The following is a 15,870-nucleotide window of genomic DNA, read 5'->3' on the forward strand; positions in this document are numbered from 1 at the left end:
ATGCCAGCACATTGGGAGTCCAAGGCAAGAGGACTGCCTGAGCTCAGTGGTTTGAGACCAGTCTGGGTAACTTGGCAAGACCTCATCTCTACAATAAATCACAAAAATTAGCTGGGTGTGGTAGCACGTGCCTGTAGTTCCAGCTACTTGGAAGGCTGAGGTGGAAGGATCGCCAGAGTCCAGTACATCAAGGCTGCAATGACCATGAGTGTGCCACTGCACTCCAGCCTGGGTAACAGAGTGAGACTCTGACCCAAACAAAACAACACAGGTTTGCTAACTGACTTAGTATGATTCTACTACTGCTTGCTATGTGACCTGAGAAAGATTACTTAAATTTACTTAAGCCCTTTGAGCCTTAGTCTTCTCATCTATAAAATGGGAATAATAATATCTACCTCTTAGGGCTTATGAGAATTATATATATATATAATTATATATATAATATAAATATATATAATATTTATATATTTATAAATACATATAATTATATATATATTTGTTTTGTCAGTGCCTGCTATGGAAAGCCTGCTCATGATCAACAATATCTGCAGTTTCCTCTTCTTTGTGGGCTCTGTCCTGGACTGTTTCCCAGCCTCCCCCAGTTAATGTGACCATGTGACTGAGTTCTGGCTCACGGGACTTGAGGAGACATGATCTATCCGGCTGCTACATCACCATGCTTACTCACCTGGCCCTCCATCAACCTGTGCTGTGAATGAAAAGCTTTGTTGAATTGAGACCACTGAGGTTTTGGGATTGCTTGTCAGAGCCATGAGCCTAGACTGACTAACACACTGGTAGATAATAAGCTCTCAATTAATGTTAGTTGCTATTCTGGCCTAATTTCTCTGCACCTGTGTTCTCACTTATAAAATGGAGAGACCAGCCAGGCTCGGTGGCTCAGCCTGTAATCCCAGCCCTTTGGGAGGCTGAGGTGAGTGGATTGGCTGAGCCCGCGGGTTCGAGACCTGTCTGGGCAACTTGGAGAGACCTCATCTCTACAATAAGTCAAAAATTAGCCGGGTGTGGTAGTGTGCGCCTGTAGTTCCAGCTACTTGGAAGGCTGAGGCGGAAGGATCGCCAGAGCCCAGCAGGTCGAGGCTGTGGTGGCTGGGAGCGACCACTGCACTCCAGTCTGGGTGACAGAGTGAGACTCCAACTCAAAAAATAAAAATAAATTAAAAAATGGAGAGACCCACAGGGTTGAGAGGGGTAAAAGATGAAGGTGAGTTTGACTGACTGGCATAGTTCCTCTTCAGCCACAGTCATTTTGTCTAAATGCTATCAACTGGCTCATCATTACTTTTTTTCTTAGGCGAGATTATCCATAATAAAGCCTCTTGCAGGTTTTTAAAGGATAACTGGTGAATGTGCAATGTCAAGACCCGAAGCCAGTAACAATAGTGCAGTTTTAATTCAGAATACTACCTAAATCCATTGGACTTGACAGTTTCAAAACCTAAATATAAAGTAGGATGTTTCTAATTTAAAGTCAGTCAATTTATTTATTTTTAAATTGATGAAGTATATTAAAATTACGAAAAATATATATAGCAAATATCTATATTCCCACATCTCCATAAATATGGTCAAATCTTGACATTCTGCTATATTTGATTTGTTTTTTATAACTAAATAAAACAACATGGATGAAACTGGAAAAAAATGTTGTATCTAAGCACTTAGCATGGTGCCCTGTCAGTAATTGTTAACTAATTTTTTTATTTTGAAATAATTTTAGATTTACAGATTTATAAAGATGACAGAGACATTTCTTATATACTCTGATGTCAGCTTCTTACACAACCTTGCTACATTGCTATATTAGCATTGCTGTAACTAAACCACAAACTTTATTCAGATTTCACCAGTTTTTCCACTCATGTCTCTTTTTTTTTTTTTTGAGTTGGAGTCTCACTGTCGCCCAGACTGGAGTGCAGTGGCCGCTCCCGGCCAATGCGGCCTCGACCTGCTGGGCTCTGGTGATCCTTCCGCCTCAGCCTTCCACGTAGCTGGAACTACAGGCATGCTACCATGCCCGGCTAATTTTTTTTTTGATTTATTGTAGAGATGAAGTCTTGCTGCCCAGGCGGGTCTCGAGCCCGCGGGCTCAGGCAATCCACTCACCTCAGCCTCCCAAAGGTGTGGGATTACAGGCTGAGCCACCGAGCCCGGCTCACTCATGTCTTTTTTCTGTTCTAGCATCTAATCCAGGATACCACGTTACATAGGCCAGCCAATTTCTAATCATTCATCTATTCATTCAAAACACTGAGAACACTGCCAACTTTTAGTCCAAGACTAGGAGTTCCAAGTAGCAGGTGAGCATTTTTGAGAACCTACCACATCATGTGCAAAGCCCTTTTTTTTTTAATAGAGGGTCTCACTCTATTACCCAGGTTGGAGTGCAGTGATACGATCACGGCTCACCACAGCCTTGACCTCCTGGGCTCAGGTAATCCTGCTTCAGCTTCTTGTGTAGCTGGGACTATAGGCATGTACCACTATGCCTGGCTACGTTTTTTTATTTTTTGTAGAGATGAGGTCTTGCAGTGTTGCCCAAGCTGGTCTTGAACTCCTGGCCTCAAGCAGTCTTTCTGCTTCAGCCTCCCAAAGTGCTGGGATTACAGGTATGAGCTATGACACCCCATCTCAAAACACTTTCCATATGCCCCCATTCAATCCTTACAACAATCCTATGTGGTGTTAACCCTGTTACAGATAGGAAAACTGAGGAATGGGAAGATTAAGTGAGATCACACATCTGATAAGGGGCAGAGGTAGGATTTGAACTCATGGAGCCTGGCTTCAAAGTTTTGCTTTTAACAATATGGCATTCATTTCATGAGACTGCTCTAAAGAAGACAGAGAAGTTCTGCATTGTCACAGACTTCCCCAGGTGAATGCAGGCAGGAAGGCATCTTGGGGGAGCTGCTAGCCTGGAGCTCAGGCTCTGTTTCGGGTGCTTGGGGAATGTTTGGTTTTTCCAGTATCTGCTTCCTCATGGCTTCTTCCCTTCTCCCCCTGCAACCCCAGATTCTGCCCCCAATCCACAGAGCCCCAAGAAGGTGACCTACTGAAACCCAAGCCCCAGGTCCCAGAGTGTGGCTCTGTCCCAGCCTCAGGGCACCCACCCCAGCCACAGGGGCAGGCTGCCCACACTCAGATTAGGATGACTTGTTTCTGGAGCCACTATCTTGGGTCTTGCTGACAGTGCATAAGCAAGAAATAGCAACAAGGTCTGAGTTGTCAGGCAGAGGAGGGATCCAAGGGACCTGGGAGTGGGTAGTTTGGGCTACCAAGCTGGGACTGGCTTTGTTTGCTCTAGAGAATTATAGGCCCCACCAACCCCAGGACAAATTGAGAACAGCTTTCCATTCCTAGGGCAGGGAGGAGCCCTGCTGGTTGGGGGTGGGCCCTGTGACTAGGCTGGGCATAGCAGCACCAGCCCTCCTGCAAGGACATAGGTATACCCTCTGGGAAAGGCCCAGAGAGCACCTTAGGCAGCCAACAGCGAGCTGGAATGGGGACTGAGTGCTGCAGGGAGGTGGTCAGAGGAGCTGGCTGGGCCTGGAGATCCTGAAACCAGAGGTAACATTCTAGCCCTCATCTTTTCTGAGCCTCAGTTTGTTCATCTGTATATTATGGACTGTGGTCCTTCCCAGGCAAGGCGGCACAATTTGTGCAGTGTATGAATTACAGAAGAGGTGAATGGGGGGTGAGACACAGCCAGTGCTCAGCTCACCCAGCAGGGCACCCTGGCTGAGGGCTATGTCCACTCGGGAGGAAGGGACACATTTTCCCTCATTGAGCTGGTTGCCCAGGTGTGTTTCTGCCTGAAGAGTTGGTTTGCTCAGAGGGGCACCATTTTTGCACAAAGGAAAAGCACTTGCCTCCTGGAAATAGACTAGATGGCAGAGAAGGGCAAAGGCTCCTTAATCTCCCAGAAGAGGGCATAACCGGCCTCAGAGAGCTTTGGTGGGGAGTGAGAAGGGACAGAGTGACCCAAGACAGATACGATATGCTGGGAAGAGGGCCCCAGGAGTGCCAATTGGTGAGATGCTGCATTCAGGTGGAACTGGGAGGAGAGAAGGTGCCCTCTGGAGGCGGGCTCAGAGCTGGGCCTGCTAGGATTCACCCTTGCTCATGGCCTCTGTGGAGAGGGTCTAGTGGCAGTGTGACAATCTGCAGCTGCTGGTCCACGGACCCACAGTGCTGTTCCTGGCGGCAGGGTCATAGCCAGAGGGTGTGGGAGCCATGAGAACCTTGGGCCTAGGGAAGTCCTGGTCAGAGACAGCTGTAGGGACAGAATGACAAGGTGCCAGGCAATTCTGATTCAGAGAGGTGCCATCACAAGGGGTAGGATGGCATTTTGGTAGCCCAAGGAGGAGCACTTCTCTCTGGCATGGGGGTCTAGGAGGATAGCCCAGTAAAAAGAGGTGAGCGATGTACAGTACCAGAGATAAGGGAGTGTGGGTGTTCTGGGAACTGCAGGTGGATTTGCTGTTTCTTAATTGCACAGTATTACAGGAACAGAATGACTATATGGCTGGAGACACGAGAAGGTCTCAGGTAACGAAGCACCTTTATACTTTGTCAAGGTGTTTATACTTTGGGGGTTTTAAGCAGAAGGGTGATGCGATCAGATTTTCATTTTAGTAAGATGCCTGCCTTGGTAGGACAAGGCCGGAGGCAGAGACCGCTCACGGGCTGTCACAAGCATCCAGGTGAGAGGTGAAGGTGGCTTGAACTGGGGTAGTCACGATGAAGATAAAGCCAAATAAACCGATCTGGGCAGTATTTAGGAGGAGTCCTGGATGACACCTGTCACTGATTTGGGAACAATGGCTGTTGGAATCTTCACTAAAACAGGGAAGTAAGTAAGAAGAGGGGGTGTGGGTTGGGGGATGATGAAAAGTTCAGCTGAGTTTGAAGTTCAGGTGCGGTATTGGGAGTCATCAGCCTGGAGATGCTGACTGAGGCTGTGGAAGCAAGAGGATCCCCCAGGGAACAGCAGGGACACTGCAGGCGAGAAGCGGCCGAGGAGGCCAAATAGGACGACTAGAGAGGCAGAAGGAAGGCCAGCCCACTTTCCCCATAAATACTCAAGTGTGCACCATTACAGAGGAGGAACCTGGGGGGGGCTTCCTTTCTTGTTTTATTCCATCAGTGTGTAAGGACTAGGAAACTCAAAGCTAACTGGTTTATTTCCATTATGTAACCATCTTTGGCCTAGAATTTCTGGTGCATCTCCTCCCCAACCCCCGTCTTCTCTGTGTACTGCCTCTGTTTGTTAGATGTCTAATTTTAAGCAGTCCTTTTGAAAATAGAGTATAAGTGAAAAAACTGGTTTCAAGAGATGTTATGTGTGCACTGTGGATTTTGTTTGTTCGGTTTCAGGGTTTTTTTTGAGTTGGAATCTCACTCAGTCGCCCAGACTGGAATGCAGTGGCCGCTCCCGGCCACCGCAGCCTCGACCTACCAGACTCTGGCGATCCTTCTGCTTCAGTCTTCCAAGTAGCTGGAACTACAGGTGCGTGCTACCATGCCTGGCTAATTTTTTGATTTATTGTAGAGATGAGGTCTCACCAAGTTGCCCAGGCGGGTCTTGAACCCGCGGGCTCAGGCAATCCACTCACCTCAGCCTCCCAAAGTGTGGGATTACAGGCTGAGCCACCGAGCCCGGCTTGGTTTCAGTTTTTTAAGAGACAGGGTCTCACTCTGTCTCCCAAGCTGAAGTACAGTGGTATGATCATAGCTCACTGCCGCCTCGAACTACTGGGCTCAAGGAGTCCTCCTGTGTTACCCTCTTGAGTAGCTGGGACTACAGCCACATGGCATCACGCCTGACTAATGCTTAAAAAAATTATTTGTAGAGACAGGGTTTCTTCATGTTACCCAGGCGGTCTCAAACTCCTAGACTTGAGCGATTCTCCTTCCTCAGCTTCCCAAAGTGCTGCAATTACAGGCATGAGCCACTGTACCCGGCCTGAATTGCAAGTTTTGATAGTTGGCTTTAGGTAGGATGGGCATGGAAAGGATGGTGACACACTGAATTTGGATCTTTATCAGAAAGCCTGACTCCTGGGTGAGGACATGAGGACAGGATGAGGAGGACAGGATGAGGAAGAGGTCATCTGATCCTGGTACTGGCACCCTGGCTCCTCTCTCTTGAACCCAGGGCAGATATCACTCATCAATCCCCACCTGTCCTCCTTCCTCATTAAGCATTTGCCATGGACTCAGACTCCTCCCGTAGACTGCCATCACACTGAATCAGAGTTGGCAAGCCATCTGGAACATCGTGGCCATCCTGAGAGCAAGCCATTGCTTCACAAACCATCAAAAGACCGAAAGCCTTTATTACGATGAACCTTTTATTATAGAGACCGACTGAATTCACTTTTGCATAAAGAATCTCTGGATCGGGTCAGGGAAATCCACGTGTTAAAGGTCACCACCCAGCTATTTCTGCCTCTGCCTCAGCCAAGCCCCTACTTGCTGGTTACATCTCCGGGGCTGGAGATAGCAGAGGCTGCCATCTCCAGGGTCAGGCTGATTGGATCGGACATGTTGGATGGAGGGCCAGGCTCCTGGCTGCCTGCCAGGTCAGAGCCGCCCCAGCTCCCTCCCCAGTCGGTTGTCCAGGACCTGGAGCTGCCTGAGGAAGCCTGAGTTGGGGCAGATATTGCGGTGGGCCTGCACCATCTGGATGGCTTCTACCAGAGTCATGTTCTCGTAGATCATGAGGAAGGCCAGGACAAGTGTGGCGGAGCGGCTCACCCCCATGGCGCAGTGTACCAGCACGCGGCCTGCGGGGAGACCCCACCTAGCATCAGCAACCTGCCCTCAAATTTCCAACCCCTCTGGGAAGAAGAGACACCTCTGGCCATCCTTCACAGCATCCTGGAATACTGACACTTGTCCTCACTGTCAAGTGGGGCAGCTGAGGCAGAGAGGGAGAGACAGACTGGCTCAGAGTCACATAGCAAGTGTGTGGCAGGGCTTAGTAAGGGAAGGGAAGGCAGGAATTCCCTTCTTCTGGCCCAGGTGCTTCTGGCTTCATTTGCAACTGAGGGCCAGGGGAAGAGGGTTTACTGAACTCCTGAGCCCCCTGGATTTGCATCAGATCCACCCACTTCCTTTCCTCCCAGTACTACCCTCCCTCCTGCCCCTGCAGCCCTATGGCAAGTCCTCATCTTAGAAGAGCCTGCTCAGAGCCTTTGCCAAGTCCTTTATCTTCTGCCTAATGCCTGACCTCTTACAGAGGGACATGGTGATGCTGATGACCACAGTGGATCTTAGTTCTCGGTGACTGCTGGTTTCCTCACTAAATGGTAGTAGCTATCTGCCCCCCGGGGTGGGAGAGTTGCTGAAAGGGTTTGTGACTCTAGACTCCCACCCATTAGTGCTACTAGAAACAAAAGGGAAGCCCCCTGCTAGTGCCTTCCCCAGAAGCTCACCTTGGGGAGCACTGAGGGCCGCTCGGATGAAGCGAGCAACAGGCAGAAAGTAGACACTAAGATCGAAGAAGGGGTTGTCATCAGCCTCGATGCCGTAGTACTCCAAGGGCATTCCACGGTAGAACTTGGCACCTGTGTCCACCTGAAACTTGCCTGCAGCGGCATTCACAACGTGGGTGATGCCCAGTTGAATCAGCTTGCTCTTGTCCCGGGCTGCATACCTGGAGAGGAGGGCATGAGGGGAGTTAGGAGGGCAGGGTAGATCTCACTGGGGCAGCTCTGGCTGGGTTGGAACATGCCTCCCCCTGCCAAGAGGATAGGGACAAGAGCCAGCAAACCGGCCAGGATGAAGGGCTCTTCCGCTTGGAGTTTCAGGCTCCTTTTCACTCGGGCCAACTTTTCTAGAATGTGATTTGTCCAAATGCATCAAAAGCCTTAACAATGTATGTATGCTTTGCCCCAGAAATTCTCCTTCTAGGAACTTAATTAGAGGAAGTATCTAAAATGTGCCCAGAGACATATGTAAACTGAATCTAGTGATATTTAAGATAGCAAAAACTTGGGGGGGGAACCCACTAAATATGCTATAATAGGAGGTCAAGTATGGTATATCTAAATGATGAAATACTATGCAGCCATGAAAATGTGATAGATACAGGTAAACAAGGAAAGATGTTCATGCTATACCGAGAACCTCTGAAAAATGGAGGATACAAAAAAAGTTTTTAAAACGTGTAGTGTGAAGCTGGGCACAGTGGCATACACCCATAGTCCCAGCTACTCAAGAGACTGAGAGCCGGGGTCAGTGGCTCAGCCTGTAATCCCGTGCCTTGGGAGGCTGAGGTGAGTGGATTGCCTGAGCCCGTGGGTTCGAGACCCGCCTGGGCAACTTGGTGAGACCTCATCTCTACAATAAATCCAAAAAATTAGCCAAGTGTGGTAGCACGCGCCTGTAGTTCCAGCTACTCGGAAGGCTGAGGCGGAAGGATCGCCGGAGCCCAGCAGGTCGAGGCTGCGGTGGCCGGAAGCGGCCACTGCACTCCAATCTGGGTGACAGAGTGAGACTCCAACTCAAAAAAAAAGAGAGACTAAGGAGGGAGGATTGCTTGAGCCCAGGAGTTCAAGACCAGCCTGGACAACGTAGTGAGATCACATCTCTGGAAAAAAAAATAATTATACATATATAATTTAAGTAATTATATATATATATAAAAAGCTTTCTACAGAAAGCAGATTACAAAATGGTTTTATAAAGCGATAGCATTTTGTAAGAAAAAAAGAATAATGAAAAAGCATGTTATATGTATATATTTTTAAAAGTCTACAAGGATTTTATTGTCTGTGTGGGCGAAAAATAGCATATTAGTCCTTGTTAACAAGATAGCGATCCATATTTTGTGAGTATTAAGGGAAATGTCTAAAATGTATACAAATTAATCCATATTTCCTAAAATTTAAGGAAAATTACAATTCTACTCCCTCATACACACACACACACACACACACACACACACACAAAACACTAGAGAAACTTGTATATGTTTTCTCAACATACATGTACTAAAATATTTCTAGGATCACTGTTCATAATAGCCAAACAGTGGAAACAATTCAAATGTCCATATTTAATACAATGGATAAACTGTGGTGAAATCATACAACTGAATATTATATAGCAGTGAAAAATGAGTGAACTGCAGATATATATAATAACATGGGTGACTCATAATGTTGAGCAAATAATGCCAGGCCCAAAACATGCACGATATAATTTCATTAATATAATTTTAAATGACAGGCAAAACTAACCACATTGTTTAGGCACATAAGTGGTAAAACTTCAAAGCAAAACAAGGAAGTAATTTTTTTTTTTTTGAGTTGGAGTCTCTGTCGCCCAGACTGGAGTTCAGTGGCCGCTCCCGGCCACCGCAGCCTCGACCTGCTGGGCTCCAGCGATCCTTCCGCCTCAGCCTTCCGAGTAGCTGGAACTACAGGCACGCGCTACCACACCCGGCTAATTTTTTAATTTATTGTAGAGATGAGGTCTCACCAAGTTGCCCAGGCAGGTCTCGAACCTGTGGGCTCAGGCAACAAGGAAGTAATTAATTCAATGCTTAGAGAGTAGTTATCTACAGAGAAAAGGAAAAATTACGGTGAGAAGGATTCCGCTGGGGCTTCTGGGCACAGGTCAAGTCCTATTTCTTCACTTGGGGGATGAAGCTGTTCGTATGTGTTCTATGAACTTTTCTTATATGTGTTCTGTTTCCACAGTTAAAAGCAACAATAATATAAAAGGAAAGAAAAATAGGAACAGAGATGGTAGGAGGCAGAGGGTGCCACCTCTGCCCCTGGAGGGCTCTGGGAGAGGCTCACACTCCTACCGCTGTGCGGACCTCACACCCTTCTGCCACCTCCACTCCTCACATGGGTCTTACTCACGCATCTCCCAGGAAGAGGTTGGGCCAGACCTCGTTGATGTGATTCAGCGTGGCAGCCCGACGGACCAACAGCAAGCGCTGCAGCGAAGCCAGTGTGGGTGGCTGGTGTGGGGACGTCCGGGCGGCCCCGTGGATCTTGGGCCTTCGTAGGTCCTCCTTCTGCAGTGAATCCATCCTGGAACAGAGTGGATACCGCAGAGGCTGGAGGCAGGCTCCCAAGGGGGATGCAGCTGATGGGGAGGCCCCGGTGCCACTGGGATGCTGCAGGAAGGGCCTCAGCTATTTCAGATGAGGTTATTAACCAGCTGGGGCTGAGGCCTAGACTCTTTCCCCAGGGAACAAGGGAATCAATCCTGTCACTGCTGTGATGCTGGGCAGACCTGCCCTCTCCTAAGGTTGCAGATGTATGAAGCTTTGGCCAGGGGGCCCTTGGAGTTCCTTATTTGTGTCACTGGTCAGGGCCGACCTCACCCCTTAAGTCGCTGGTGAGCTGGGACTTTGTAGGGATGGAAACCCCAGATGGCTGTGGCTCTCTGAGGGCACCCAGGAAGGGCCCCCAACCTAGGCAGCTCACCCCAAACCCCCTCCCCTGCTACTTCCAGGGCTGGTCCTCAGATCCCCTTCCCCTCCCGCTTCTGGGGCTCAAAAGCAGATTGAGAGGCCAGGCTGTGCACTAACATTTGTTAGCATTTTTACCCTGAATGAGCTAATGCCTTTTTTACCCCTGATGCCTCACTTGTGATATGATCCTATTTTACCCAAGGGAAGCTGGCACTCAGATTTTTTTAGTGACATCCAAAGCCATACAGTTGATGAGAAGCAAGGCTGGGATTTCAATCTAGTTCTGTGCTCCTTCAGTTCCATCCCCGAACCTCTCAGTTACCATCTTTGGGGACTCCAGAGAGCGGTCACTAACCCATGGGGACCCTGGCATTGCTGAGCCACATTGCTGCCTACAAGCCCCAGGTTTTTCTCCTTACCCCCATGACTCAGGCCAGCGCTGTACGTCAGGCCTCTCCCAGGTGGGGTGGGTTGTGTCAGGCGTCAGCTGGCTGAGGGAGTCTGGGACCGTGCAGAGCTGGGTTGTCAGCGGCACCAGAACATGGGCCTGTTGGCATGATGGGAAGGAGGGCCTGTCTTGGCTAACTCCCCCTGATCCCTTCAACCAGTAACTAGGGAAGGTGCACACTGGGAAGAACATCTTTTTTCTTTCGTAGGTGGTGCCAGGACCAGAAAGAGAAGCAGGCACCCAGGAAGTCCTGGGCTTGGCCAGGCTCACCCAGCAGGTGGCTGGTGGGCAGGGCGGAAGCGAAGACCCAGCTCTCCCCCTCATCCCTAACTGTGACCTCTCAGGGCAGGCTAATGGCCTGCCACCTACCTAGGGCATGGTCTGGGTCTAAGAATGGGGGCAGTGGGTGCAGGGGCAGGACTCAGCTTGTGAGCAGAATAGGGCTTGGGTAGGTTCCGTCCAGAACACAAACACTGTGAAGCGGTTAGAATTCCAGATCCTGACCTGGGAACCCATGGGGCTGGGGCCTGAGAGCAGACCTAGGCCTGTGGACCGAAGTAACTGTCCCTCCAGGCTCCTCTGGCATCCCTTTGGGATTGAAGACTCTTGGCCTTGTTACCCCCCCCACCTCCATAAAGATGGGAGGCTACTCGAAGTGGCGGGAAGAGAACTTTAGAGGAGGCAGGACAGCCCGGCCCCCCTGGGACTCTGACATGACTCATTCTGTGCCTCAGTCTTCACTCCTGTCTGGACCACAGTTTATCTTCCCATTGCTAAAGACTCCAGTGTTGCCTGACTTTCAGGATTCTCTGGGGAGGTCTGACCCGAGAACAGGAGGCGAGTGTCAGGGTGTGCAGTTAACTGCAGGGCAGAGGGCAGTGTAGTGGGGTGGGGCAGGGGAAGGCCCCAGGGAAGCCCACAGCCACACTGGACTGGAGCCACCCGGTGGGAGCTCCATCAGCCTCAGGCGGGACCAGATGGGGCCTTGGGAAGCCCGGCAGGCGCGGGAGTCAGGCCTGTGGAGCTTGGCGTGGGGTAAGGCCGCCCCCCGGTGGCCAGTGGGTGCCTCGCAGCCCAGCTGTGCCAGGAGCAGGTAACCAGGCTCTAGCAAAGACGGAACTGGACTCTGCTACCCCTGGAGACTCCAGAGGGGCCGTCATTGGGGGCTGGTAGGCCACAGAGCATGCCTCAGCCTCCAAGGGACCTAGACCTGGACTTAGAGCTACTCCTGATGTCCATGGCATACCTCCACCCGTCTGCTCTTATCCCCCTGGGGACCCGGCCCACCTCGCCACCAGTCAGGCCTAGTGCCCACCCAGGGACTTGTGCTGCCAGCCCCAGGCACACCGAAAGAGGGGGAGTCAGTGGCCATGGCAGCTCTCCTGGCTTGTGCCACCCCCAGACCTAGGATTCGGAGGACCCTGCCTGACACTTCCTTCCACGTCTCGTTCACAGCCAGAGGAAACATGGGCCCAGTGTCCAGCAGTGGCAGGGCCCGCCCGGCTCCTCTCCCACTCACTGGAGCCCTCGTTCTCTTCCCAGGCTCCACCTCATTTCCTTCCTGCTTCTCCCCACTTCGACTGAGCAGCTTTCTTTGTGGGCAGTGGTTTTCCTGCTCTGCCTCTGTGCTGCTGCCGTTTACACATTCACACACTTGTTTTCCACCTTTGTATCTCTCCTCTCTGTGTTGCTCCCCCTGTTTGCCTCTGCCTTCCACCTTCCCCCGGGAAGCCCGGCCTCCTCTGCAGCCTCCCAGAACACTGCTCTGCAGGCCCACAGCCCAGACGGAGGCGCCAGGGCAGCTGTTCTCCACCTCGGCCACAGCTCCTGGAGACGTTCCCCTGGTCTTCCCTCCTGCCCACCCACTTTGCCGCCTCTTCTTCCTCCCCCGGGGGTGGGGGAGCACAGGCCAGGTGGGGCTGGAGGTCTCAGGGCAGGACACGGGAGGCCTGTAGAGAAGGAAGCCTGCGAGACGTGCAGGCGGCTGCCAGTGGGGAGGAGCTGTCTCCACAGGGCCTACAGGTCTTGGCCAGGGCAGGCCTGGGCTGAATTCTCAGGCCCAGGAAGCATATCCATGTGATTTTCTCTGAGTCAGTTTCTTCAGTGAGGCTGCTATGAGAATTCCACGAAGTAATAACTATAAAGCACCTCCCACAGGGCCAGCCTCATGGTAGATGCCCAATAAATGGTGCATTTCACTATGTGTCATCACTCTTACCCTTTCTAGTTTCAGCCCTATCCTAGGTAGATGACAACTCCTCCAGGGGGTGGTGAGGTTTGGTCCCTAGCTCTTTGTGTTTCTTGATGTTTCTTCCTCTGTCCAGCAATAATTATTCGCCACTTTTTAAGGATGTACTATGTTCCAGACAGAAATAGGTGCTTACATTTTCTCATTGAATCCTCACAATGCCCTTATGAAACACATAATATTATCATCCCCATTTTACAGATGAGGAAACTGAGGCTCAGTGTGGTTAAGCAGTACTCCCAAGGTCACACAGCCAACAGGTGTGGGAGCCAGGATTCAAGCCCAGGTCTTTCTGACTCTACTATACTTTGTCTGCGCTACTATCTCTGACCCAGTGGGTCCCTCACCCCACCCAAATCCCACCCCGACCCAACACAGGCACAGGTGCCCTGGCCCTCATTACCCAGCAGGCTTAGCGACCCCTCTGAATTAGGGGCACTCACCCACCTGTGGGGGTATCCAGTGCAGTCTGTGATCTTCTCTGACAAGCAGTTTGTGCTGCCGGCTTCCAGCCACTGGTCTCTGCACACTTGATGCTGTTTCTATTTTTTGATTTGAGTTTAATTATAAAGCATGCTGTCTGCTCCCCCCTTCCGGCCTTCCCCTGCCACTCCCAGCTCATCCACTTGTCCCATGGCGTGGTCAGTGTCAAGCCTCGCCAAGTACCTTCCCCTCCAGGCCCAGGCCTCGGTGCCAGCCCTGCCGGGAGTTGAGGCAGCCCAGTGCAGTTCACCCTGGTATGTATGTATATGTATGGTGATAGTGGGACAGGGGGAAGGAAAATCAAATAAATCATTTTAAAAGGCCCCTTGGCTCTCAAGGGCAGTGTGGAACAAGGGCAGAAAGTTAAAGCTGGAAGGATTTTCTGTGGAGGACAGGGAAGAGACTGGCCAAAATCACAAACTGGTGGTGTGGTCAACATTAGAACCCAGGGCCAGGGCCCTTAGGTGGGGGCTGAGGATGATGGGACTGGCCCAGGACTAAGACCCAAAAGGCTATGGGAAGCAGTGCAGGCCTATAAACAAAGGTATAAGTGGCGTGCAGAGCAGATCTTTAAACAGCCCAGGTCTGTAGACAGAAGCCGTGTGTCCAGGAGTCACTCTCCCCATCCCCACAAGCTCCTCCCTCCCCCAAAAGGCAGGGATACCCCGGGATATCTCTGGCCCAGGCCCCACTCTCCCATGAGCCCAGTGAGATGGTCTGTAAAGTCCCTCCCAAAGCTAACTGTGGTCAGTTAGAGACCTTGGATTTGGGCCTATTAAGAACCTTCCCTGTCATCCTGAGACCCTGGCCATACACCCATATCTTGACACTACTCCCCACTCACACACCATCATCCCCAGATGATGGACATACACCCACACCTACAGCCACACCTCCACAGGGTCTCTGAAGTCTGAGCTCCAGGGAGCTAGAGCTCAGCCCCTACTGGGGACTCCTGAGTCCTAAGTGGAGTTTGGGGTGGCAGCTGTGGCCAGGGGCTATCCTAAACACTTAGAATTCTGTTCCTGTCACCTCCCCTGCTCCTCCCCGCTGAGAACTTGGAGTCCCTGGCCAAGGAGCCTCCAGCTGGGCTGAGAGGGCAGCCTACTCCCACCTGCGGGGACTGAAGACAGTGGCTAAGAAAGGGTGCAGGCAGTGGGAGGAAGCAGATAGAGTAGCAGGCTCTAGGGTGGACCCCACGCTGGGATCTTGTCATCTTCTGGGTGTCCACCTGGGCCAGAGACTCCAGCAACACCAGCAGGGCCAGTGCCAGGGTGGCAAAGCGGCAGAGCCCCACGGCAGGCAGTAAGGACCAGCTCTGGAAGAAAGACAAGCTCTGTGTTACAGGCAGGTAAACCAAGGCCCAGACTAGCTGGAACTTGTTGGCGCAGGGACAAGAGCTGTCACCTAAAACTGCTTCTGCCTTGAGCCCGGTGTGTAAGGTCAAGTGGGTGTGGGTGCTGGGGGAGATGAGGAGGTAGGTTTGGTGTCCATGGCTTTTGCACAGATATGACTTCTCACCGTGGCTCCTTTGTCTTTTACAGCCCCCAGCCCCAGAGCTGCTGGGTATGGCCATACAGGCTGCGCGCTGCACAACTCCTGGGGGCTCTGGTTGCACAGACAGTTTGGTGGATGTCACCGCTGTGAACTACACAATATTGCAGCCCTCCCCAACCAATCTCCCCCAAATCAGCTGCCTCATGGGAAAGATGCCGGACTCAGAGGTCAGAGTGTCTAAGGTCCCAGGCTGAGGAAGTGGAGTGATTGGGCACAATCAGAGATCTGCTCTGCCAGGTTCCTGGTTCCCATCTAGAGGAGAGCGAGCAGCTGGGAACGTGCTAGTCCACAATGAATATGTCCTGCCCCCCTCCTGATCATGTCCACAGAGCCCACTCACTCAGCTTGACCCAGGCCCAATCCCAACCCTAGCAAAAATCCTAAGTTTCTCGCATCACACTCACCACCAAACTCTAAACTTAGACCCAGTCCTTCCCTAACCCTCCCCAACATGCTCATCCTCCTGCCAAGCATGTGGGAAGGGGTCGATGCTGCCGAAGTGCCTCCCTCCCAGTTGGGCTGGCTAGGCCTTCAGAGCTGGAAACAGCTCTTATGGACGGGAGGTGGGGTGAGAGACCCTGCCCTCGGAGGCTCTTGGGGCAGAAGGAGAAAGCTGCTGCTCTTCCAGCTCCCAAGGGAGTCTAGGCCGTTTACCTACCCCCAACGATC

The 15,870-nt window shown here is 51.2% G+C and overlaps 1 protein-coding gene across 5 annotated transcripts in view; it reads right to left on the reverse strand.

The window, feature by feature from the left end:
• Positions 1 to 6,361: 6,361 nt before the first annotated feature.
• LOC103263845 (dual specificity protein phosphatase 13) overlaps positions 6,362 to 15,870 on the reverse strand; it is a 13,587-nt gene continuing 4,078 nt past the window's right edge. For 2 of the 5 annotated variants that reach the window (XM_008061510.1, XM_008061506.1), the window contains exons 2-6: positions 14,759 to 14,962; positions 13,609 to 13,703; positions 9,906 to 10,079; positions 7,467 to 7,687; positions 6,362 to 6,815 (exon numbers count right to left, since the gene is read on the reverse strand). In XM_008061510.1, the coding sequence (XP_008059701.1) occupies positions 6,613 to 6,815; positions 7,467 to 7,687; positions 9,906 to 10,079; positions 13,609 to 13,703; positions 14,759 to 14,860 (795 nt within the window). In that variant the 5' untranslated portion in view covers positions 14,861 to 14,962 and the 3' untranslated portion in view covers positions 6,362 to 6,612. Of the gene's footprint in view, positions 6,816 to 7,466; positions 7,688 to 9,905; positions 10,080 to 11,282; positions 11,337 to 13,608; positions 13,704 to 14,758; positions 14,963 to 15,870 lie in introns of those variants that run through there. The other 3 variants (XM_008061521.2, XM_008061526.1, XM_008061518.1) reach the window with 3 other exon arrangements.

The sequence above is a fragment of the Carlito syrichta genome, unplaced genomic scaffold (genome assembly GCF_000164805.1).
Source record: "Carlito syrichta isolate Samal-C Ts95f unplaced genomic scaffold, Tarsius_syrichta-2.0.1 Scaffold94740, whole genome shotgun sequence".
NCBI lineage: Eukaryota > Metazoa > Chordata > Mammalia > Primates > Tarsiidae > Carlito > Carlito syrichta.